General features: G+C 42.3%; 1 protein-coding gene and 1 pseudogene across 1 annotated transcript; both read right to left on the reverse strand.

Annotated features, from left to right (window-relative positions):
* Positions 1-308: 308 nt before the first annotated feature.
* LOC133905196 (uncharacterized) lies at positions 309-1,675 on the reverse strand. Its single transcript, XM_062346926.1, has 2 exons — positions 1,024-1,675; positions 309-914 (listed from the first exon to the last, which is right to left on the reverse strand). Exons 1-2 carry the CDS (start codon positions 1,535-1,537, stop codon positions 553-555), a joined length of 876 nt encoding a protein of 291 aa, XP_062202910.1. The 5' UTR covers positions 1,538-1,675; the 3' UTR covers positions 309-552.
* A 20,462-nt stretch (positions 1,676-22,137) lies between these two features.
* On the reverse strand, positions 22,138-26,641 carry LOC133904535 (uncharacterized; annotated as a pseudogene).
* Between the last annotated feature and the right edge of the window lie 727 nt (positions 26,642-27,368).

Raw genomic sequence — 27,368 nt, forward strand, 5'->3', positions numbered from 1 at the left:
GCTTTAAGCCAAAGGATTAGCAGCTGCTGCACTAGTGCCATCCGTACGTTTTAAAAAGGATGCATACAATGCAAGCATTCAAAATTATTGCCACTAATATACTAAAAGCTTACTAGGATATTCTCAAGTGGAAAACATATTACAAGAGATTTATCGTCGAAAGCACTTTCTTATGGTCGCAAGTACTTTCTTACGGATCGATCCTGTAACATAATATGCCGAAAAGTTATGATTCAAAAGCTTATATTGAAGACCATGCCATGGCCTGAAATTATAAACCACCAGAAAATACCGATTGTATATGGTAATATTATTGTTCTTATTTCTTAACTACATCATTTGCAATCCATATACACAAAGTCTGCTTCGCCAGGAAACAGAGGTAGCTATCTAGGGTCTATCAACAACTAAACCAAACACCACAACCGAAATACCACCATCTACCATACAATACACATCAAATGCACACATACTCTACCAGAAACCCAACAACGGATGTCAAAATCGTCAGCACCAACACTGTCACCGTGCCGTGTCAACCGCACAAGCGGCTCAACCATGGTCCATCCCCATCAGCTCCTCCGCCGCCTCCACCGTCAGCGCCTCCAGCACGGCGGCCGCGATGTCGGCACCGACGTTTCGCCCCTCCGGCCGCACGTCCCCTGGATGCAGCCATGCTCCGGCCATCTCGGAGGCTATGAGGTCGGCCACCCTAGCTTGCTCTTCTTCGAACAGGTCGTCCCATTGTGCACGCTTGTTCCTCGTTGGCGCAGGCACCGGCGCTGGCGTTGAGGCGTTGTTGTTGCAGAGGCTGTCTTTGGCGTTGCTGTTGCTGCGTTTGGCGTCAGCGAGGGGGTCGAGCAGTGTCGGAGTGTAGGCTGCCTGCAGGAGCTCCCTGAATATGACCAAGGCTTCTGCAGCGGAGACAATGGTTGCAAATAATGGCACGTGAGCTCTGTACATGGTCGACAATAATGGCGGATTCTAGCTAAAGAGATGGAGAGTGCATATATATACGCTCACTCTGCGCGTGCGCCGGTGGCGACTGGTCGAACAGGCGATGCTCCAGCACTGATACAGGGCTTAGCTGCTTCTCCTCCTCGTCGGCTTCCTCCATGTCGGCCTCCACGGCGCGGGGGCAAGGAGATGACAGGAAAGCGGCGTTCTTGACACGGCTCGACCGCTTCTGGTTCTCGCCGTCGACGCAGCCCCAGTCAATGGCGGCCCGGTGCAGCTGCTTCTTCTTCTTGGCCGCGGCCGTACCGCGGAGGATCTTGGAGAGGAGAAGCCTGAGAACGCCGCCCGCACGCGCCCTCTTGCTCGCCGCCGGTTGCCACAGCGTCCTGCCTATGCTGCTGCTCCTCGGCCAGCACGTTGGGGTGGCGCAACTACAGCAGCCAGCCGCGTCGAGGAGAGCAGGGGAGCAGCCCTTCTCGAGGAGGTAGAGGTCGAGCGAGAAGGGCTCCTGCTTCTCGCCCAGGAGCTCCGACAGGCGGCGGCTGCTGCCGGACGGCGACGGTGAATGGTGGGCCGCCATGGGCTCTGAGGGAGTGAGTGGGAAAGCGGTGGACAGCTAGCTAGCGCGAGATGGAAGAAGGAAGAGGCGTGTGGAACAGCTGGGGGCATGTATTCGAGTTGAGAGGGAAGGGAGAAGCGTTGAGGAAGAAGTTTTGGAATGGAGTTCAGTTTATTTATATTTTTATAGGGTAATGGGTTCATTTTTTACCAAAAGTTTAGTTCATTTGTCCAACAAATTGAATAAAAGGCTTTTTAAAATATAGGAAATTACAATTAGGTCCTTAGAATTATTTAGAACTCGGTGTTGAGAAGCCGTAAGCTTGGCAATAACAAGTGGCTTCATCGGAGCTCTACTGTGGTTATTAGGGTTATAATCGGATTGGATATAAATGGATATAACTTATATTATATTATGTTCTATATTTTTTTTCAAAGTTAGAATCAGATACAGATAGTACCGGATAATTATTTTTTCATCATGTATCCTATCCTATATGTTTTCTCAGAGTCTGAAGTTGGAACAGATAGTCAAATAGATGGAAATTTTTCACTTCATTTGCGTCCTCACATAGCACATTAAACAGTATATGAGTGTAATTAAAATGAGCACAGAGAGAGTGATCGGTGAGATATAAAAATAAAATATTCAGTATTATTTATCTACGGATATATAATAATTTATCTATATATTATTATGTTTTTAAATGAAATCACAATAGGCTTTCTCATAACAACTAATATCCAGATACTTCGGACGGATACCCGTCATCCTATATCTTATCCTACATTTTTTCTTGGATCCGAAGTCAGACATAGATACCCGTTATCCCATATTTGCTTCGAACCTCTTTGAGCGGTCGAGAAATATCCATCCTGTTTGCACTCCTAGTGGTTACCACAACTAAAGATGGTGCTAGATGGCGTGTTGGTCGCGCTTGAAACGGGCCTCCTTTTCTCCCCCGATTTGCATCATGGAAGGAGGAAGTTGTTTTGGCACAAATTCATGTTTGACATCTTCTAGCATCGACAGAGACACAAGGGATATGGCAATTTTCTTTGCTAGTGATGCGAACTGATCGTAAGCATGCTGACCTCGACGACGAGGAGAGGACATACAAAGGTGCGAACTGGAATCTGATCTTCACAAAGGATGCAACGTTCTAATGCGATAGGGAGAGGAGAGGACATTAATATTATGTCGGATCCATGCTTTTTTTTTCCTAAGGGAAGAACTGAATTTGGGGTAGCAAGCACGGCAAATTAATCAACCCGGCCGCTCCACAAGTAGAGGCAAAGGAGAAATGTATCATAAAACGGTCCAAGAAACTAAGCGTGTAACTCTGTTACATGAGCTGTTCATTCTATGACCTAAGTTCTATATCTTTCTAAGTACACTACTCAAAAACTTTGGTAGAGAAGCTACTTTTTATTTGATTTGATGAGAGTCACATAAAGTAGACCCGGTAACCCGATTACATTTGGTCCTATTGGCTCGACACAACTTTCACGAGGCTTACAATTATGCAACAGGTGAGATGCAAATACTCAGGATGAGAAGCCCAATCTCAATTTTCGTAACTTCAACTAATTTCAATTGCTTGAAAATGACCTCTTACTCAATTTTCATAACTTCAACTAATTTTCAGTTGCTTGAAAATGACCTCTTACTCAATGGCCTAAAGCCAAAATGAAAAGAAAAAGGGTTCCATCCACAAGGCTAGTCTGGATGCGTACGAAATGGTGTCAATGCATGCACGATTGCAGTGCCGGATTCGCAGATTCGCGTGCTCATTTTTAGTTTCCTTATTTTCGATGGGACACGGTGCTTTTGCCAGCTTCCTTTAGAGCGTCCTTCGCTCGCTGCTCGTTCGTCCGCACGCGCCACGCGCGCGTCCCCTCCTCTCGATCGACGTGCGACGGGTCGATGTGGGGGCGAGAGGGAGCAGCACGGCGATGCCGTACGTGTCGGGTCAAATCGTCAGGTGAAAAGCAAGGGGAATGGCTCGTGGGCCGGACTGGCAGTGGCAGTCCAGCAGCAAGGTACATTCACTTGCTCGATCCGTTCGTTCAAGTGCGTCTGTGATACTGCAGTAGCGATGGAGTAGAGTATTTTTCACCTTCAGGCGATGCCTGGTTAAGGCTTGTTTGGAACGTACGAATTTTACGGGATCACTGCAGAAACCATCCATGTTGTTTTATGCGACCTCTTGAATTCTCGTGTTTCGTACCGAGCTTAAATGTAACTACCGGATTGTTTGTACTCAAGGCCTTCTACTCTATGCATACCATTTGGGTGTTCATTTGAACTGGTGCCTGCCAGCAGCAGCAGCAGTGCCCATGCGTGGACTGTACTGATCAGCAGCGTGCTGAATTGTCGCCTCAAAGGAAGCTGTTGATGGAACCGCCTGCAAATTTGCAATGGGGGAATACGGGACGGCGAATCTCCGGCCGGATCTCCTCGCAGTTGTCTGGTTCCTCTTGTTGCTTCTCGCAGTCCTGCCTGGTACGTACACTCGTTGGCGGCCGGGCTAGATACACAGTAGGCTCGTGGATGAACAATGCATGGCCGCTGCCTGCCTGCTTTTCAACATCCTCTCTCTCTCTCTGCCTCTGAAATACGGCAACAGCAGAGGTGAAAAGAAGGTAGGATTCGAGGAGGCAGGACAAAGGTTAAGTCAGGGTTGGCACCAGCTACATGATTCAGCAAGGGCATGAAGATGGGCTGATGATGGGAAGATGATTATGCCTGGGGTTCATACTTCAGAGTAGTGATCTTTGTTTTGCCGCCAGAAGCTCTGCCCATTGTGTTTGGGGTTCATAACAAGCTAGAAGCTCTGTACAGACAGACCACAGTGTCCAGCCTATATTGCTGAGAGTGTTCTGTCGAGAGGAAGTGCCAAAGTAGGGGCATGGCATTGGCAGCGTCAAGCGGGGATGTGCGGCGGCCGGCGCGTTCAGCACATAAGATCCACTGTGGTGGTTGATAAGAAGTTAAGAACTCGCTGGCGATGGTGGCGACGGTGGCTTGTTGAAGTAGCGTAAGCCGATCTGTGCCAGGGCTTGGTGGGTCGATGAGGCTATCCAGATAATGGATGTCGGGTTTGGATCATGTTGTCTTTGTATTGTTGGATATTAGATGTGAGACACTTTTTTTAATAAGCAAAGACACGATTTTAGTGAGAAGGAAATTTGTATGTACAAAACGTCCGCCGAAACTTAAGTGTTATAGACAACCTATAAGTCGGTAGTGCTAGACAACCAGAGCAAGCAGCTGACATACTACTGGCAAAAAATTTAAGCCTCAAACACCAACCATTGTTGCTTCACTTCCTTAATGAACAGGAGGATACGATCGGAGCTTGCATCTTATTCCAAAAACTCTTATATTTCTTTACTACGAGAGATCCCACCAAGTATAAATGATACAATTGAGCTCTTTGTGCCTCTCTCTTCGGGATGGCCTTAACCATGCACATACAAATTATTGTGCCCGTAATTGAAATTTTGACTATAGTTTTGGCATATCCATACGGCATTCCGCAAATCAAAAGAATGCAGAACACAACCGATATTTCAGAAGCTTAATAAATATATATTAATAGATGATGATCAAATATTTATCATTACATTTTCTAGGGTGTCTATCAACCATCCAATGAATTTTCTTTTTCTAAATCATCATATTTTGTAGATGTTCGATCAAATAAGCACCCATCACTACTACAAAATCCCTAAGTTCAGTCGTTTCAAATAGCATGAACGTAGTTGGTTTTGAAAAAACTAACTATGATAATAGTTATCACAGTTGGTTCTTCGCTCCACAGCTTTCTCATATTGTCTGATAGTGGTTATTGTTTACTACCTAGGTTCTAGCCACACATTGATTGGTGTATTATTCCAGTCGATTTGTGGATAAAACCAACTGTGAAATGTATCCCACAGCACCCGTTCCCACTCCATGTCACTCCCACTTTCGCGACCCTCCCATGTTCCAACCGCGTCGTGACCCTCTTTGCCTTCTTTCCACACACCAACAAGCTCTATAAAACCACACGCCGGATCATTTCACCACTTCACACAGGCAGCCAACTACACCTCAGCCCCCCTACCGCAAAGCAAGGGCCGCACTAGCACCGCAGCCACCGCCACCAAGCCCACCAGACTCCTTCTTATGGACCTCCATCGATGATGAGGAGGACTAGAAGGAAAACACACCCCCTCCCCCTTGGCAAATTGGACAATGGCAACGACGAGGCTATTGCGCATGCTTGCATGAGAAACTCATGGAAGCGGACAAGGATGTCGCCACCAACAACAACAACCTTACTATCATGCATGACATGTATGAAGAACTAGTGGACATGGATGAGGATGCCAATGATAAGGCTATTGTGCATGTCCTCGTGGAGGAGGAGGAGGAGGAGGAGGCGGTCGAGGAGGACGAAGACAAGGAGGGGGCACCAATGACGACGAAGGTGAGTAGGGGGCTGACGCTGATTCCGACTCCGGTGAATCCAGTGATGACGATGACAATGGTGCTTCCGGTATCATCACCATCAGCCATGCTAATAAGACCACATTCATCATGGATTCAACCATAGCTAGGCAATCCATACAACTCGTGTTGAAGGTATATTTTTGTGTGTATGATCTTTCAAATTTACATGATGATATGCTTATTGTGAGGATGAACAATGGCACTCCATTACTTCTCCTACTTCATGGTGATCATGATATAGTGCTACACGTTCATGACTATGACTAAATCAACATGTACCACTACTTTAACTACATGGCCGAGCCTACCTTTACTAACCCTACATTGACACTATTGCGACCAATTCGGGATAGTGTGACAACACCACCTTTTGAAGGCCATAATCATTTCATCCAGAGTCAAATTCAGATGTATGAGTACTTAATGGAAAGCTTACATCATGACCTCTCCAACAGATCTAGTACCATATTAAAATTCATTCAGGAAGACCTTCAAACTATCATAACAAGTCGCTATTATTTCTGTCAGGTGTTATTGTATCAGGCCTTGGGCCTTATAATTTCGTTTGAGACCCAAGCCCAAGTTGGTGTATGCCCCCACCACTAGGAGCACGCCCAAGGGGTGCCCTATGACATCCACCCCCTTGGCAGCCTCCTCCTTCATGGCTGCCACCACTCATTCTCTTATATAGTTTGCTACCGCCACTTTTAAATTTGAGTTTTGCTTAGATTGCATCTACACACATTACTTGTAAGATTTTTGTCTCTATACCAAACCTTGTAAGTGTGCCGGGGTCCAAGACCAGATTATGTGCGCCTCATCTAGCCGCACACAACCCTAGCACGACCCTCTCACATCCCTTCCTCTCATATATTCAGTAGCTGACGCCTAAGACATTTGGGTTTTTGTTTAGATTGCATCTAGATGTATTGCTTGCAAGATTTTCGCCTCTATTCTAGACTGACTAGGATGCTACTTTTGTATGTGGAACCCCAACTTTGAGTGCTTAATCTAATTCGCAATTTTTAGATTGCTTCTTCTATGTTCTTTCTTGTGTTCTCAGTGCACTTGCAGGGAATTAGCCTTAATGGCGGGATCAATTGTGTTCATGTATGGTTGATAACCAAAAGAATTGTGGTGTAATAATTATAAGGAGATCAATCTTTTCTAATCAGAGCCCTTGAATAATCAATGTCAAGTTCTTCATACTGACATATCACTATCTTGTGAAAGATTGGACCAATTCTTTGATTACACGCTACCACCCTCAGTGGGCCAGTGGGCTAGTGACGAAGAGGCGTAGGCTAGCGTAGGAAAAAGTCTATGTTACTCCCTCGAAGTTTTTATATTATAATTAATAATTATCTACATTTTGTAAAATTAGCTATTTGTTTTGCATATTATAATTAATTATAGCAATTATAGTCTAAATAATTAAATTGGAAAATGATGTTAACCCCGTGTATTATTTTGTTTCATTTGTAAAGGTAATAGTAGTACAAATGTACAATACAAATCTCTTATGGTTTTGTGAAAAAAAACATTTCTGGATGTATGCATGGCAACATAGGGACAATTCAAAAGAGTACTTTCCACTTTTAAAAAATAAACTTTTCAAAAGAAAAGCAAAGTGGTTGCATATTTAAAAATAAAAATTAATTTAAACATTGAGGCAGCCGAACACATACCACAGATGTGAGAGGATCTTGATTCACCTAGATAAAATATTAGAATCATGGAGACAACATCCACATATCACACGGACATTGAAGCAGTCGAACACAAATTGCTGAAGAAAATTAAGAACAGATAAAGACTTTACATGAGAACTAAATTTTAATATAACTCATATTAATAATTTTTTAATATATTCACTAGTTAAATAATCAAAAAGTTATGTGAAAAATAATTAAGTTTCTAGTTGGTTGAAAAAATCAATCGATTGGAAAATATCATTATTCCTATTGGTTCTGTAGTACAACATACTAGGATACTGGATATTTCCAATCGGTTTACTTGGGCACTCGACTGAAAAAGGATTTATATAGTCGATTCATATTTGGAACCGACTGGACAAATACCCACTAATATATACTCCATCACCTTCATTGGCACATCATCCCCAAGCCCTAAGTCCTAAGCCACCGGTCGCCTCTTCAAGTTCTTGCTGCCACCGACATCTCCAAGCCCGCCACTGCCTCCTCCTACACCAGATCTACCTCCTCCTCCTCCTCCTCTTCCTACACTAGGTCCGTCGTGCCCTCCTCCCCCACCATCCTCCTCCATTGATGTCCCTGAGTCGCAACCACCACCATCATCCACCACCGAGCCCACCCCTAGTGTCCCCGCCACCGAGCTTGCCCTTGAAGTTTGCGCCCTCCACAACTAGGCAACGTTGCCCTCCTCCACTGAGGCCGACATCTCCAAGCCCCCTCTGCCATAGACCCCCGCTTCCTGATGCCATCCTCCTCCATCGAGGGTGATGTCCCTAAGCCATTGTCATCGTCATCCTCCACCGAGCGCCAAGAGCCCACCGTTGTTGTCATCCTCCACCAAGTCCAAGTGCACTGCCACCGTCGTCGTCCTCCACATGGTGTCTAGGAAAGAGCCAACCATCGAGGTGAACCATGTCATCATCGTCTTCCTCAACCGAGCCCCAAGCGCCTTGCCACTGTCTTCCTCCCGACAAGCCCCAAACATGTCATCGCCACTGCCACCATCCTCCAACGAGTATAGAAAGGGGTGGGAATAGCTATGGAGCAAAAGTTCGAGCAACAGCTTGGCGTGTGTGGAAGATATGAGATGTATCTTCTAATAGAGTTATAAATTAGTTTTCAGTTGATGGATAGAGTTATATGTAGAAAATAGAGAGAAGAGAAAAAACATTTAGGTCATAGGGTTAATTTGTTCAGCCATGTTTACCCTATCAGAACTTAGGGTTAGTTAGTTTGGAGTGAATCGAATAGACATTTATTTGAAATTGATAATACTTTACATTTTCCTTATTATTTAATTAGTATTCAAGTTTCCTTATAAAGAGTTTTCTTTCCTTTCCTTTTCCTTTATGTCAAGATGTTGTCATTGGCTCAACATTCAGATGATGAAACCAAACCTAGGTCCACTAAAAAATGAAAGCGAAGGGTGGGGTGAGGTAGAAACAAGAATAGTGATGGTCGATGAACCATCATAGAGGTCAATGAGAAAGAGGTCCATGTTCAACCTATAGAGACCGTAGTGGCATACCGTAGTCAGTGTGGGGGTACTTATCAAGGAGCATGTCCCCCATCACCATAATTGATTGGAGGAAGGTGGATCAACTGGTTCCTGGAAAGAAAGATATGTTGTGGAGTTAGCTTCACGAAAAATTTGAGTTTCCTAATGATGAAGAATAATGGATAGTTACCATATCCGAGCACCATAGGGTTTTTCGTAGTTCTCAGGGTATATCTTTATCTCTAAGGAGGGGATCCCTGAAAGAAAGGAAACTACAAGAAGGCACTCGAGACGTCCCATAAATGAGAAGGTCTATCTCTAAGAATAAGAAGGAAAAGTCCAGAAGACGTACGACACCCCATATATACAGAGCCGAGCGACCCTGCGAAGGACATGCCAGAATAGATCATCACATGCCAACTCAAGATAGAGCACCACAAGCCAACAGAAGCAAAGGAAGAGGTCGCTGATTAGGTTTAGATCCATCTAGACTAGCTACCCCTCCCATTGTAACAAGCTCAAATCTATACAAGACAAACAAGACGTTGGGTTATTATCCTCAGGGATGTCCAAACCTGTCTATAAACTCATGCGTGTTCCCCTTGTGATTTGTATACTCAAAGCATCCCACTATTCTTCAATAAGTTCGTTAGATTGGAGATTTATCAATCGTCGACACCTAAAGAAACACATGCAGTCGTCCGCCAACATGCTTTGATGACAATGGACAAGTCATGGAGCAACTTCAAAAATGAGCTTAACTACATGAAGAAGAACTTGGAACCCTTTAATGTGTATGGCTCATTGCGACCGATATGGGATGATTTTGTGGCACATAAACGGTCAGAACAAGCTTTGAAGTCAAGTGAGGAACACAAGAAGATCTAGAATAAGAACAAGCACTACCATAGGCTAGGCTAGAGTAGGTACGAGAGAAAAATACCAGAATGGAGGAGGACAGAAGAAGAGGTCATCGAGCTAGAAAAGAAATTCCATTAAAATGGCTAGAAGATCAATGCAAGTTCTAGGTCTAGGCTCTGTCAGAAATAACTGAAGATGGAAAATTAACCTTCAAAAACCCTAAAGATGGAATAGTGACCCAAAATATGAAAGAGTTGGATGCCCAGTCTTCAGAATGGTCTTTCAAACCCGATAGGGACAACGACACACTTATTGTGGCCCTTGGAAACAAAAAGCACCCAGGTTACACTTGAGGCATGGGATCTAGGGTTATGTGGGAAAAGGTCTTCCCATAACACACCAACTCTTACAGGAGTCGGAAGAAATATGAAGCCAAGCGCAAAACCGAGTGTGAAGCATGGTTATTTTCTATGTTAGACGCACGTGTAGAACATTTTGTACAAGAAGCACTTAGTAAGAAACAAGCCAGCGTAAATGGATAATCCTGCCCCCTACCCGTGAGAGTAGTTGTTGGTCCAACCCACTTGATGACAACATATATTCTGCAGATGATATTTTGGAGGCTACATCGTGCAAGCTCGATGTGCAAACGTTGAAAAATACAATCGAAGCTAGCACGTAGTGGGCTTACCCAGCCAAGGAAGGGATACCCCCAAGTTATGCAAAGGTCCAAGTGGACATGGTTGTAGAATCTAGGCTCTTAGGTAAGTGGTAAGTGATTTGGTGATTAATGACAACCATATCATTGTGACTAACAATTTGTTTTGAAAGAAACCAAAAATTTAGTTCACAATGATAATTGGGTATTCTTGGTCCCTAAGGTGATTATATGGATGATCAAAAGACATGTCTATCAAGATTAAGGATCTTCTAGTTCTAAGTGTCACAAAGAAGATGAATGACACTTAGAGTAGTATAGGTCTTTTTTTTCTTAGTTTTTTGATCGTACTATAAAGATGAGCTAAGAGTAGTAGCTTGACATAGTGAGTCTAGACTTGGTTTGATGCACACTTATGAAATTCTAGCACTATGTAGCTCATAGAAACATATGGGTGGGATGTCGAGAAGTTAGAGCTCAAGATAAGGTTGATTTGGACGAGTTCTAGCTTTTTAGCTTCACCGGATGGTCCGATCTTGTGAAGTTTGTTCTCACCAGAGCATGTTTTGTTTATCAAGATAGAAAGATGCCGAGTTCACCGAATGTTCTGATGATTAAGGTGATGGAATCACCAGATGCTTTTCTTGGTGACACGTGTCTAGAAATATTAGAAGTGTTTCACCAGATGGTTCGATGTTAGTTTGGTAAGAGCACCAGACTAATTTTAGCATAAGTGGAATTGTCCAGGAAAAGTAAAGTTTGACTCACCGGATTATCCGATGATACAATGATGAAAGCACCAGACTATTTATTCTAGAGCTGATTCTAAGTGATGAAGTATGAAGCTCAGTTCACTGGATGGTCTGGTGATCATGGTGTGTACACCAGACTCTCACACCAGATCTTTTCTTGCAGAGATGGTTGCTTCGTATGGTTTGAATTGGCTCTACCTACCGGATGGTCTGGTGATGGAAAAATATGTACGCTGGAGCATTTCCTGCAGAGAAGTTTTTGTGGGCAGAAGAAGCTTAACCCACCGGATTGTCCCGTCATGGCAATGAAGTCATCACCGAAGCATATTTTTCAAAAAAGGTTGCAATGGGAAGTTTGTCTAGGTTGTACTGACAGGATGGTCTGGTGTTAATTATGTGCTCACTGGATAACAATACCAGACTATCTCTTAGTAGTAACAGCTAATGACAGCTGGCACAGTGAGAGATTGAAATTTGTACTCACTGGATTGTCCGATGTGAGTATGAAGATGCTCACCGAATCATCTGGTATTATAGAAAAAGTGGGTGGTTAAACAACGAATAAATTTAGATCTCTAGCCTATAAATACCCCTCCATTTGGTTTCATTCGGTTCTCTTGCGATCCAGAGGAGTTCATACACTATGTGTGTCATTAAGAAGCAAGAGATAACACTTTGAGTTGATTTCTAAGTTTCTAATTGAAGATTAAGAACATCATTAGTGTTTGGAGAGTAGCAAGTATGCATCTAGCCATAGTCTAGGCTTAATCTTGGTCAAGTGAAGCTATTGACTTGTTACTCTTGGTGGTTGGCAATACCTAGCCGGTGTTTGGTGATTGGAGATGTCTCGGTGAGCTCTTGGACTTCTTGTGGGAGCCTCGGAAAAAGCTATATACTTGGTTTGATGCCGGCCAATTCGGGTATGAAGAAGTGACAATCATGAGAGAGCACTTGACTATTGGTGACTCAAGGGGGACCAATATCCTTGGTGAATGCTCCAATGAGGATTAAGGGGGAGTGCCAATTCCTCGATACCTTGGGAAAAAATCCGGTGTTCTCTTATCCATCTCTTTACTATTCTGCAATTTAATTTGAGCATCTACTTTCTTGTAAGCTTTCCTTTCTTTTAGGTTAAGGTTGTTATTTGTTCTAGATTTCTGTATAAGTTTATAATTTTCCAATTCACCTCCTCCTTACATTCGATCCTTTCAATTGGTATCAGAGCCTTGTGCTCTTGGTAGGCTTAAAATCCTAGGGCAATGGCCCCGGAGAGTGGAAGTAACGTGACAAAGTTCAAGGGAAAGAACTTCGCCTATTAGAAAGTTCGTATGGCGAGCTATCTTGAGGAAATTTTGCACGAAGTTTGGCTAGCTGCCTCCATTGGGTTTAATCAATATTTTACCGACCAACAAGTTAGGTGGAATGCTAAGGCAAGGAATGCTATATTTGAGGGAATTAATGAAAATGTTTTCTCTAGAGTTAGGAGCAAGGAATTCGCTAATGAGATTTGGACCGCTCTTTGTGAAATTCATGAAGGTTCTAGGAAAATTCGTGAGGAAAGATATCATGTGCTTATGAATGCTCTTAATCAATTCAAGATGTTTGCTGATGAGTTATGCAATGATATGTATTCTCGCATGAATATGCTTGTAAAAGAAATCAATTGTTTTGAACTCACTCGATTGTCTCAAGGAGATGTTATTCGTAGGATCTTGATGGTGCTTCCCAAGCCATAATACAACATTATCATCTCTCTTCTTTATGAAATAGACGTCAATGACATGACCATCACCGATGTCGTTGGTAAGATATGTGCTCATGAGATGTTCTTGTTTGGAGATCATGGGTCTTCATCCAAGAAGAATCTTGCTCTCATGACAAATATGGTTGACAAGAAGAAGAAAAAGATGAAGCTCCCATTATCAAGTGAAAGTGATCATGATGATGATGATAATGATGATAACTCCGACACTGAGCTTGCTCTTCTCATGAGAAGAACTACAAGGATGATCTCCAAGTTTCAAAAGAAAGGCTACAACTATGATCCTAAGAAGAAAAAATTTCGTCCAAAGAAATTTAGCAAGTTCGATGGTGAAGACAACAAGAAGTGCTATAATTGTGGTAACCTTGACCACATATCATATGATTGCCCTCAACCTAACAAGAGAAACAAGAACAAATCCAAAAAGATTGATGCAATTGAGGATGAGGAGAAGCGCAAGAATAAGGATGAAGACAAGAGGAAGAAGAAGCTCTTCAAGAAGACGGGTGGAGGCTACAATGCCTATATTGTTGGTGAATGGGTCTCCGGTGTAAGCTCAAATAATGATTCAAGCGATGATGAAGACAACAACTTTGCAGACCTCACCATCACCAATGATGATCCACCTCTACCTCTACCACCTATGTGCCTCATGCCAAAAGGTAACAACAAGGTGAGTAGTGAGGAAGATGATAGTAATGATGATGATGGTCTTTCTCTTAATGATCTATCTAAGCACATGAATAACTATGCTACTATAATCATGAAACAAAAAGCTAAAATCAAGTCTCTTAAAAATGCTAATGCTATGCTTAATTCTAGTCATGATGAGTTGTTTGCTAATACAATGATGTGCTTAAGAAACATGATGAAATAGTTACATCTAGCAAGTCTCTTGAGGCTAGTAACAAGAAGCTAAAACTTGAGCATATTTATTTGAAATGCAAATATCAAGAACTTGAGTTAGCTTATGATGCCATTGATTATAGCATGAATGAATTGACTACTATTGATATTGTTAAGGTCAATGCATCTACTTCTTGTGATGATCTTCTTGATATACCACGCTCCTATTCATGTGATAATATATCATCTTCTAAAACTAACCATGCAAGGGAGCAAGAGCTTGAGAATGAGATTACAAGTCTCAAGTTATGTGTGGCCCGGTTGACTAAGGGGGAGTACAAGCACAAGAAAATTCTCAAGAAGAATGCATTGTACTATAACAAGAGAGACCTTGGATGCTTCCTCAACCCGGTTGAAAAGGTCATCAAGACACCGGAGATCAAGAATTGCTTGATCAATGAAGTTGGTTCATATTGTCAACATTGTTAAGTTATCGGTTACCACACAAGGGAGTGTCCAATTCATACTAATCCCATCTCTACTTTGCCTTCGAAATACAAGTCCACTTTCAATGATCATAATTTTTATTGCATAAGCTTAAGAGTGAAAAAGTCATAGCTAAATTCATTGGAACTCAAGCTAAGGGTAAGCTTACTAGGTAAATTTGAATGCCTAAAGCTCTTATGTCTCACTTGAAAGGTACCAAACTTGGTTGGGTACCTAAACAAAAGACTTGATCTCATGTGTGTAGGTGAATTACAAAGCTAGTGGCAAGCATTGGGTGCTTGATAGTGGATGCACATAACATATGACCGGTAATGTAAAGATATTCACCTCACTAGAAGATAATGTGGACGATCATGGCAAAGTCATCTTTAGTGACAATTCTAGGGCAAATGTGGTAGGTTTTGGTAAGATAGCAATCTCCAATGATCTTTCTATCTCTAATGTTCTTTTAGTTGAGTCTCTTAGTTTAAATTTGTTTTCCGTAACTCAACTATGTGACGTAGGCTTCATATGCTTATTTAGTGATGTTGACGTTATCATAAATAGCAAGAAGTATAATGATCTAATATTTAAAATCTTTAGACATGGATATATATATCTTATGGATTTCTCCTCTAATAAAGCTAGTTTGACTACATGCCTCTTATCCAAGACATCTATATATAGGCTTTGGCATCATCGACTTGCACATATTAGAATGAGACAACTCAAGAAGACGTTCAAGAATGGAATGATAGTTGGTTTGAAGGATGTTGTATTCGAAAAGGACAAATTGTGTTGCGCTTGCCAAGCAGGGAAGCAAGTTGCAAGATCATATCCATACAAATCCATAATGTCTATATCAAGACCCTTGGAGCTACTACACATGGACCTTTTCGGACCAACTACCTACAAAAGTCTTGATGGTAATCTCTATTGCCTTGTCATTGTTGATGATTATATAAGATACACATGGACTTTCTTTCTAGATGACAAGAGCAAGACCGTTGGGATCTTCAAGAAGTTCACGAAGAGAGCTCAAAATGAATTTGAGGCCACACTTGTGAAGATCCAGAGTGACAATGTCACGAAGTTGAAGAACACATATTGTCGGTGTATTGAGTAGCTCCGCGTGGAATATAACGACAAGAGGCGTATATTTCCTAAAATAGGTCAATCGCACAACCAGGGTATGGTTCCGCGATCGATACAAGGCATACGCGACCAGTCTCCCTGCGCCATCGCATAAACCCGTGACCGGTCTCACTGATCGCAGGGCCGGATCTGACACAACCTGTCCTATCGCATTTATTTACATCCACTCAAGTGTTTTCCTTCCCTAGGTGCCAACTCCAGTGGACGAAGTCATGGACAATGTAGAGGTGCATTGTCCAGTCTTATAGCATTAAATGCTACGAAGTAGGACTTTTGCAGGTTAACACGGCACCACACGACGGACGGGATGTTGTCAGCAAGCCGATCAAGTAAGTGGTCGGGGATGGCACAAAGGGGCATTGCCCCATCCTGCAGCATTAAATAATGTGGAGTGAGACTTTGGAGACCAGCACAGCAGCGCACGACGATGGGATATACTGAGCCCTCCGAGCAAGTGCACATGTCTGGTCCTCCGTACTGATGGCTTGGGTTAGATATTAGGATGAGCAGGGTCTTCTGTTTGGACCCACATGTAAGTTCTTCTCCTCTCTACTATATAAAGGGATGAGGACCCCGTTTGTAGTCGAAGGCAGATCAAGTCTGGTAGCCAGCTAGAACCACCTCTGTAACCAATAGAGATCCTCCATAACACAACACACAGGACGTAGGGCTATTATCCTTCGGGAGGCCTGAACCTGTATAACTCCCTATGTCCCTGAGTCCATCGTACGTGCACACATCAATCCCTGAAACATCGTTCATGCACCCGCTGTCCAGCATACTCCGAAATCATTATTAGGGACTAACCTTCAACACATACATTGAAGAATTTTTTGATGGTAGAGGCATCAAACATGAGTTCTTATCAAACTACACCCCTCAACAAAATGGCGTGGTGAAAAGAAAGAATAAGACCTTGATCACTCTTGCAAGAGCAATGTTGGATGAGTATGGTACGCTAGAGAAGTTTTAAGCGGAAGCAATCAATATGACGTGTCATGCATCCAATCGAGTGTACCTTTACCGAATATTGAAGAAGATGATATATGAGCTTCTCATTGGGAGAAAATATAATATCTCATACTTCCGGATGTTCGGGTGTAAGTGTTTTATCTTCAAGAAAAGAGAACGTCTAGGAAAGTTTGAAAAACGTTGTGATATTGGTTTTTTTGTTGGTTATGCATCTAACTCCAAAGCATATCGAGTATTCAATAATGCCACCGGTCTTGTTGAAGAAATATATGATGTGAAGTTTGATGAATGATGGCTTTCAAGGAGAAGGTGTTTCTTATGATGATGTAGGTGATGAACCCTTGAGATATGCAATGAAGAAAATGACAATTGGGGATATCAAGCCTAAAGAGGATGATGAAGATGTACTTTCCATTTCTACTCCACACACCTCTATGGCACCCCAAGTTGATGAAGATGAGGACAAGGATGATTAACCACTTTCATCACAAGATGTCCATATTTCTCAAGAGAAAGCTCAAGCTCAAGCTCAAGATGTTGCACACCACAAGAAACACCTCTAGAACCACAAGTGAAGAATACGCATATTTCTAAGGATCACCCTATTGACTTGATCATTGGGAGTCCATCTAGGGGAGTACGAACTCACTCTCGTTAATATGCTTTATTTTGTGAACATTACTCGTTTGTCTCTTGTTTGGAACCCACACATGTAGATGAGGCACTTAAGAATCCGGATTAGGTAATGGCTATGAAAGAAGAACTCAACAACTTCACCCACAATAAAGTATGGATTATAGAAGAAAGGTCTCAAGACAAGAATGTGATTGTAACCAAATAGGTCTTCCGCAATAGGCTACATGGTGTGGTTTTACGCAAAAAGGTAAGACTCGCGCAAGGATTTTCACAAGTTGAAGGTTTGGATTTTGATGAAATATTCGTTCCTATGGCAAGGCTTGAAGCCATTTGTATCCTTCTTGCATTTGCCTCACATCATAACATTAAGCTTTATCAAATGGATATAAAGAGTGCATTCTTAAATAGCTTGATTAATGAACTTGTTTATATTGAACACTTCCCAGTTTCGAAGATCCTAGATATCTTAATCATATTTATAGGTTACACAAGGCGTTTTATAGGCTCAAGCAAGCCCCAAGAGCTTGGTATGAACACCATGTGACTTCCTCATCAACTAAGGATTCAGGATCAGGAGGGTGAACGCCACATTGTTCACAAAGATTATCGACACTGAGCTTTTCTTGTGTCAAATTTATATTGATGATATAATATTTGATTCAACTAACAAAGAGTTTTGTAAGGAATTTGGTGATATTATGTCTAGGGAGTTCGAGATGTCGATGATTGGCGAGGTTAACTATTTCCTTGGATTTCAAATCAAATAATTGAAGGAAGGGAGATTCATCCATCAAGAGAAGTACAAGAGGGACATCCTCAAGAAGTTCAAGATAGATGATTGCAAGCCAATCAAGACTCCAATGCCTACAAATCGACATATCAAATTGGATGAAACAACTAAACTGGTTGACCAAAAGTTTTATTGTTCTATAATTAGGTCACTTCTTTACCTTACCGCATCTAGGCCTAATATTATGTTTAGTGTATGCATGTGCGCTCGCTTTCAAGCTAATTCTAAGGAATCAAATCTTAGCGCAGTTAAAAGAATCCTTAGATACCTAAAGCATACACCAAGTATAGGCTTGTGGTACCCCAAAGGTACTAGTTTCCTACTCTTGGATTACTTGGATTCAGACTTTGCTGGATGCCGTGTGGATCGTAAGAGTACTTCAGGTGGGTGCCACTTGCTAGGGTGATCCCTAGTTTCTTGGTCATCTAAAAAGCAAAACTCGGTAGCCTTGTCCACCGTGGAAGCGGAATACATTACCGTCAGAGCATGTTGTGCTCAAATCCTTTATATGAAGCAAGCCTTGTTAGACTATGGTGTTCATCTAGAGAAGGTTCTACTCCTTTGTGACAACGAGAGTGCCATAAAAATTGCAAACAATCTCATTCAACACTCTCTCATAAAGCACATTGATATTCGTCATTACTTCCTTAGAGACCATGTCTTAGTGGTGTAAGGTCGGAAGATCAATTGACGGATAACTTCACAAAACCTATAGATGAAGCAACCTTTCGTAGATTGCAAAGTGAGTTGAATGTGATAAATGCTTCTAACATCATATGATGCCTTATTATATAGATGCATTCATGATAGATGCTTGTCTAACCATCTCAAGATAGTGGTGAACATGGGTTTGGCTTGAGATGGTGGTGTCCTAGTTTCTCTCAAGGCATGTTGTTGGGTTCATAATGAAGAAGCTTGAGAAGGGAAGTAATATGAAAGCATAGATTTATTTTATATGCTATGCATTCGTATTCCATATAACTTGCATTCATGTTTAAATTTATGCACTTGTTATGCATTGCATGTGCATTGGCGGTAGAGAGATCACAAAGGAGGATATCACTCTTTGAGATTGCTGTTCTCTCTCGATGTGAATATACACCTCTATAAGTGTCATTAGAAAGGTGTAAGTGCTTAATGGCTATTGAGTCATGTCCTAGAGAATTTAAAGTCTTAATCTTTAAGTTTATAGGCAATATGGCTCATACATTTCCTTGGAGTTTTCTCCCTCCTTTTTATTTGGTTCTTATTGTCAATTGCAAAATTATGTATAATATAGCTTTTTTGGCAAATATTTGAAAATGACTGTTTTAGAGAGTAAGGTCTTCACACAAGCTAGTCCAAACTTTTCTTTTTTTGTTGTGTGTTGATTTGAAGTTTGGACTCAGCGAGATATTTTAGTTCAGTAGAACCTTTCTCTTCTCACCGGATGGTTCGGTGATCCTTTCTTTTGCCTTAGCAGATCATCCAGCTCAGTTATCCTTGAAAAAGGTCTGATGCACCTATCTGATTATCAGTTCAGAAGCAGCGGATAATTTGGTGTTCAGAAAAGGTCTGGTGTTTGACAAGTGTCATCGACCGGACCTTCTGGTGTTCAGTCAGTAGCAGCCAAAATCAGAAAGTCTAAAAATTGGTCCGGTGATACTATCTAGTGATCAGTGGAGTTTCACTGGAGTATCTAGTGTACATAATTGAAGTTCTTCAAAGAGAAGCTACGGTGATGCAGTTTGGTATTCAATTTAATATCACCGGAGCATCCGGTGATTGAAATAGATCTCGACCAAGATTTGACATGCTCTCTAGAAATTTTGGTCCGGTGCTCTATCTCAGAATCACCAGACCTTCCGGTGTTCGCGATTTCCGCAGGCGCCACCTGTCATATAAGGTTTTGGGCTCAGCCATTTCCTCCTCTTCTTCGATTTCTCTTGCCACCACTCGTACACCTCCTTCGTTGACTCGATGCCCCTGCGCCACCCGCCGCCGACCAGCGTCATCGCCGCACCTCCACCTCCTCCACGGGTCGCCGTCGGTAAGCCGCCGTCGTGTGCTGCCGTCTCCATGACCAGAGCCACCGCCCCGTGCCCGAGCACCGCCGCCATCGACAGGACTGTCTCCGGCCACTGTGCTTTTCTCACCACCATCTCCTCCCTCCATTTGATCACGGTGAGCATCTTTCTTGATCGATTCTTCAAACTTTCAAACCTTTTTTTTCAAAATTCATGTGAATTGTGTCCAATACAATGCAAAATTAGTTTTCAATTCCATGCAATTTGAGGGCATGTTTATCAATTGTGTGCTGCAATTGCTCATATCCTTCAAATTTGAGATGAATTTATGCAAATTTGCTTAAATTTCTTGATCAATTGTTGCAATTAGAGCCATATCCTTTACATTGATCATGTATTAGGGCATGTTGATCAAAATTGTGCTTAATGTGCTCAATTCTTTCAAGTTTAGATCAAAATCTTGCAAATTTCCCCCAAATTCATATGCCTTTTGAGCAATTTTCTCAAATTAAAATCATGTCCTTTGAAATTGATCATTGCCCCGTTGCAAACATGAATCCATAGCATGTTCTTCAATTTTGTCATCACATTATTGCTTAGGATTTAAAATTTGGGTCAATTTCATTCAAATTCCTTTCACCTGATGCGATCGCTCATCTTGTTATCATCTTTGGTATCTATCAGATGGGTCGTGAGCGCACTGACAAGGGCAAGGGCAAGGCCGTTGAGGAGCCAAAGAAGAAGACATCGAAGGCACAAAAGGGGTGAGATAGAGCCTTTGTAGCAGCTGATACTCTGCGAGGTTTTCAGATCAGGCAGTTGGAAGAGGGCTCGTTAGGAGACAGAGCCAGATGAACAGGAGGAGTAACAGGCAGAGCATCAGTAGACAGAGTAGCCACAGGCTCAGGCAGAGCTCAGATTGATTGATGTGACTTCTAACAAGTCATCGAGGATTAAGAAGCTGCATTTTGTGCTAGTCGATGAGTGGTTTCCCGAGGTCAGAGATGAGGGAGTTGATCCCAGGTTCTAGACAGTTCTACAGGGGATTTTCTTTCACTCTTATCATAGGAAGAAGGTCAGCTTGAGCCAGCACAAGTCGCTCAACTAGCGTTATATGCAGTTAGCTGCAAGGGGAGTGGACATGAGGCGACACTTTGACGCCTTCCCTGGACTTTCAGCTCTGCTCACTAATGTGGACAGATATATTGTGGAGTGGGTCAGAGTGTTCTACGCCACAGTATGGATAGCACCAGCGAGAAACTTCATCCAGTTTATGTTCCAGGGTGACACTTATAGATTATACAGGAACAATATTCTTGAGGCGTTAGGGGTTCAGGCGAGTTCTAGGTATCTGCACGAGGTCATTCATCTGAACGCCGAACCCCCTCGCTGTCCTCTGGTTGGTGGCATCTTCCTAACTGATGATGAGATCAGGCCACTTTTTAGACATCCCTTCGATCCAGGTTCACCGTGACTGCCAGATATATTAACACCTGTGACGAAGGCCATCCACTTGGCCTTGAGACGCAGTTAGCTGCCGAGGATCAGCTACGATGAGGCTATCACCAGCTTGCAGTAGTGGTTGATTCTTTCTATCCTCACTCACCAGCAGTTTGATATCGTGGACCTGATCCTATGTGAGATTGAGGATGCTATAGTAGAGGGGATGTCCCTTGCCAGATAGCAGCCGTACACACATTCATCTCTCATATGTTTTCTCGCACCATTAGGTATCCCGAGTTCCTCGAGACCTATGAGGAGTCTACTACTTTCTTCAAGGAGTATGCTCCTTCAGCTCCGTCAGACAAATGCCACGGTCAGTATGCCATGGTTCACGCTCAGGAGCAGATTCCTGTTGACGAGTGAGAGAGAGCAGTAGCTGAGGATCAGACCCTAGCAGATGCCGAGGCAGAGCTACCACATTAGATCTTTGATGTGGATAGCGATTCGGACTCGGACGATATTGAGTATGTTCCTTCGTTCGCTAGGTCTCATGACGCTGAGGCAGGAGGTTCTTCTTAGCTAGCTCCTCCAGTGCCCCCTGCTGCACAGACTTCCGAGCTTGCACTGATTCTTCAGCAGATGCAATAGCAGCAGATTCAGCTGCAGCTTGCAGCACAAGCTGAGATGTAGGCGAAGCTTCAAGCCGATATGATTTGCCAACAGGAGCAATAGATGATCTTTTTGCTGTCTTTTCAGTCGCAGCAGGAGGAGGCCATGTTCTCAGTGCTTCAGTCGGACAGAGAGAATAATACTCGTATGTTCTCGTTCTTATTCTGGTATATCGGTCTTCAGTTTCTAGCTGCACCTCCAGCACCAGCTCCAGCCGCTAGTCCTCTCCCAGGCAGTGTCGGTGGTCTTTTGACTACTCTGCGGTCAGACTTTCCTCTCTCAGTACTCTTCATCACCGGAGTACTTTCTCAGCCTGTCGGGACGTCTCCGAGGCTAGTGCTTACTTTGTTGTCGTCACCTCTGACCATTGGACCTCTCAGTTTTGAGGACTCGCCGTAGCTGACTGTCCCTTTTTAGGAGCCTCCAGTTGTGCCTCCAGCTGTCTCACAACCTGTTCTTGATGAGGTAGATCCTACTCTTCGAGAAGTACTGAGTCGGGTTGACCAGGAGATGGCCGCACAGGGTCACGACTCCTCCTGCTCCAACCCCCATCCAAACGCAGTGCAGAGTCAGCTCCACGGCCATCATCTCTGCTACTATCACCTCAACATTAGAAGTTGGACAAGGTGAATAGCATGAGGACTACACAAGTGACATGGGAACAGTGCATAACCTCTCTGAAAAGGTATGGCTACTAATGTGAGGCAAGTCAAAAATCAAGGGCAATGAATACAATAAAATGCTAGTTCCATCGCAATATGAGCGACGAAAGCCATTTTGCACCCAAAAACAATTAGAGGGCATGTCATGGCAATTAAAGAGATTCCATGAATGGTACATGAAAGCGACCAATGATAAGGGGTTTTCCCTCTTTGTGGCATACCAGTATAAGCACTTCTTCGATTAGGAGGTAAACTCCTTGTCTCTTTTGATGACTTGCACTCCCTCTACCACTATGACAAACTCTACGTCAATCTTTTGAGATGTTGGACGCTGCAAGTGTCTAAAACCTCAACCTATGTTCATGTAATTATCAATAAAATGGATACATGTATCAACAATCCAAAACCACCATGGAGTAGGTTGGATTCAATGACCCACAATCAATATGCCAGACATAGATTTGTGCCAGCATTGAAGATGTTGAGGAATACAACAAGTGCTTCAATGAAATCCTCTTGATTTTGCACTTACTCGACAATCTAACCTATGGCTTATTGTCTACGGATCATGTGCAGTTGTAGCGAAAATGGCCCTATTAGGTCATGATTGTGATTTTCGTGATTAATGACAATATAGTCAATGGGACTAACATGTTTGTCAAGAATATATGTTAGTAGGTCTCATGGATGCAATACATGAAGAAGCCACCGCAGCCGGAACAAAGTTGGACTGAATTAAAAAAGTCCGAGGGTGTTTTGCCTCACCGAAAGGTCCGATGAAGAGGCTTAGATGTTTGGAGAATCACCGAGGAAGGGATGAAACCCTGCATCACCAATAAGGAGAGACAATTAGATGCATTGGCAAAGAGTATCCTTTTATCATCTATGTGTGTTGATGCATTTAATTGTGTTTATTCTCTCACCAATGCACATAATATTTGGAATAGTCTCATTAAAATATATGAAGGCACAAAGGATGTGCGCAATGAGAAATAATATGTGCTTGTTACTAAGCTTAATGGCATCAAGCAACTACCCCATGAAAGTGTTAATGACATGTACTCACGTTTGAATATTCTTATCAATGAGATCAATGGATTAAGTTTGACACAAATTGAAGATGATCAAGTGGCGAGAAGAATACTTGAAGCTCTTCTTCCGAAGTACAAGTTGATCGTCTCCATCATCTATGACAACAAGGACATCAAGAAGATAATTCCAAGTCAAGTGCTCGGCAAGATCACCGCCTATGAGATGACCATGAACATGAAGGTGGAAGCTCCTACCTCATCCGACACCAAGAACTTTGCTCTCACAAGCAAGCAAGCTCAATATCAACACATGAAGGCAAGAATGAGGAGACAAGAGCAAGATTCAAGCTCAAGCGAAGATGATGGAGATCAAGATGAAGAGGGCAATAAAGAGGATGATCAAAGCACATCAAGTGATGAAGAGATTGATCCTAAGAAGACAAAGCTCATGCAACAAGTGGAGAAGAACATCAAGAGGATCAATACCATGATTGATCATCTAATCTCCTTGAAAGACTTGGCCAAATCAATTGATCATATCAAGAAGGAGTAGAAGAAGAAGAAGACCAAGAACAAGAGGGAGACAAGGGGAAAAGCCAAGGCATTCGCAAGCAAAGGAAGATGTGTGAGCGACGATGAAGAATCAAGCTCAAGTGATGAAAACTCCATCATCCTCCCCTCCAAAAAGAGCTCTTCCTCAAGGTCGTCATCACACAAGTCGTCATCGCGCAAGTTTTCTCATAAGTGCCTTATGGCAAAAGGTATAGATAGCGATGTAAGTGATGATGAATCTGATGAGGATTCTCCTTCCTATGATGAACTCCTTCATTTGATCAATGAGCAACAAAGGACCCTTAAGAAACAATTAAAAGAGTTTAAGAAATTCAATACACTTAATGACATCCATGCTACCTTTGTTTCTAATTATGAACAATTATTATGCAAATTCAATTTGCTAAATAAGGAGCATGAAGAGCTTATGGCTAAATTTAAGTGCATTGAATCTCAAACTGTTGATGCAAAAATGTGTCACGCCAACACACTGAGCACCTCGTCACCCACGCTCGGGAGAGACCCCCTCAGAGCGTGGATGGCCGACGGCTTGTCCTTCGTCGTCAAGATCAAGAACAGGAAGCAATATAGATGGGGAAAAAGAACGGGACTACGGGAGCTAGGTAAAAGACGAAAGATAATGTAAATTGTGTTTGATTGATTGGTTGATGTTTCAATCGGCCATGACCCTCTCATATTTAAAGGGCGGTAGGTCTTTGCCGTACATGATTAGGACTCCCAAATTAAACCGAACATGACTTACAAATATGATTCAGCTATGACACATGAGTCCAAACTTTCTATAACTAGCATATCTTTCCTATTCAACCACGTAAATTCCTATATATCTACCCGAGTGTCCTTTATTGCAGTTCGGCCTTCTTCGATTCGATTACCTTTTCGATCTGAACATCTGCCTGTATCGCCTGGTCGTGGTCGCGGTTACTGTTCATCTGGTCGAAGTACTGTTCACTGGTCGAAGGTACTGTGCACTTGTCGCAGGTACTGTTCACCGATCGAACAGAAAATTTCTAGAATCGAAATTCTTCACAATATGTCAATTTCAGTCGTCAACATATACCCCCTTATTTTTTTGGTGAAGCTTGCTCACTGAAAAACATATCATCTCCCTTTTACCTTTCTTAGGACAATTATCAAGATATCGGTGATGAATACCCCTTAGGACGATGGTAACCAATACATCGGCCATATTTCTCCTAAGCATCTTGCCATACACTCGAATAAAATTTCTTCAAGTATCGTCCATTAATAGCTTTAGGCAATTTCTCTTCTTGCAAACTTTCTAGCAAATAAGAATTTCCAGAGACGATACCTACAACTCTGTATGAACCTTCCCAACTGGGGAGACCATTTGTCAAATCTGTTGTCCTTCGATTTTACCTTCCTGTTGTAGGCTTTGGCTACCCTCAACTTGTCTTTCTCGATCTCTCTCAAAGCCTTCAACCTTTCATCCGTCACTTCATCAATCTTGTCAATCATTAGATCATAATAATCCACAGCCGACAGGTTATTCTGCTCGGCCAATCTCAAAGCATTAAGATTCACTTCAATAGGTAAAATGGCTTCTTGTCCATAAACAAGTTCATACGACGTTACTTTAGTAGCACCATGTCTAGATATACGCTGTGCCCACAAAGCCTCCGATAGAACTTCATGCCATCTCCTGGGATGTTCTTCTATTTTCTTCTTTATAAGCTTAATCAAAATTTTATTACTAGACTCGATCTGACTATTGGCCTAAGCATAATAAGGAGATGAATTAAGAAGCTTAATTTTCAATGATTTGTCAAATTCACGTACTTAGTGTGACATGAATGAAGTACCTTGATACGTAGTTAAAGTTTGCGGAATGCCAAATCTATGAACAATATGCTCCAAAACAAAGTCAATTACCTCCTTATGTATCCTGTTCTTAGAGGAACAGCTTCAATCCACTTAGTAAAATAATCAGTAGCCACCAAAATAAAGCGATGACCTTTAGATGACGGAGGATGTATTTGGCCGATGAAATCCAAACCCCAACCTTGGAACGGCCATGGTTTGATAATAGGATGCATCATAGCAACAGGAACTAATTGGATATCACCAAACTTTTGACATACCTCGCATCCTTTATAATACTTGAAGCAATCATTAAGCATAGTAGGCCAATAAAAATCAGCTCTCTTCAATAACCACTTCATCTTGCGTGCTGATTGATGTGTGCCACATATGCCTTTATGCACTTCTCCCATAGCAATCCTAGCTTCATCAGAATCCAAGCATTTGAGAAGCACACCATCCACAGTCCGGTGATATAAATCATCATTCAACAATATATACTTGAAAGCTTGCCACCGAATCTTTCTATCGATACCCTTGCTTGGATCTTTCAAGTAATCAATGAGATGCTTTCTCCAGTCTTCAATTTCAGCAACTTCAACATTCTTTTCCAATAAAGAAGATACAAACCGAACCCAAAAATTCATGTTTGGCTATACAAAGATCAACACTTTCAAGCATCAATTTTTCAATCACAAAGAATTTATCTCTACCAACTTGATAACCGGATGTTTGTTGTGCTAAATCATTAGCTCTGAAATTATTACCTCTAGACACATGATTGATAGTAAAATCATCCAAAACAGCAATAATGTCTAGACACTTATCAAGATAACTATTTAGTAATCTGTCAAAACATTGATAATTACCAGAAACTTGCTGCACAACTAGCAATGAATCACCAAAAGCCTCTATATTCTTCACACTCATGGAGCTCAAAATTTCTAATCCTAACAAGAGAGATTCATATTCAGCTTGATTATTGATACAAAAATATTCTAGACGATAAGATGTTT

The sequence above is a fragment of the Phragmites australis genome, chromosome 22 (genome assembly GCF_958298935.1).
Source record: "Phragmites australis chromosome 22, lpPhrAust1.1, whole genome shotgun sequence".
Classification (NCBI taxonomy): Eukaryota; Viridiplantae; Streptophyta; class Magnoliopsida; order Poales; family Poaceae; genus Phragmites; species Phragmites australis.

Excerpts from the sequence above, each read along its gene's own strand:
- LOC133905196 (XM_062346926.1), bottom strand. The coding sequence starts at position 1,537 with ATGGCGGCCCACCATTCACCGTCGCCGTCCGGCAGCAGCCGCCGCCTG. Across the intron at positions 915-1,023 it reads GCCACCGGCGCACGCGCAGA|AAGCCTTGGTCATATTCAGG; the intron begins GTGAGCGTATAT and ends TCTCCGCTGCAG.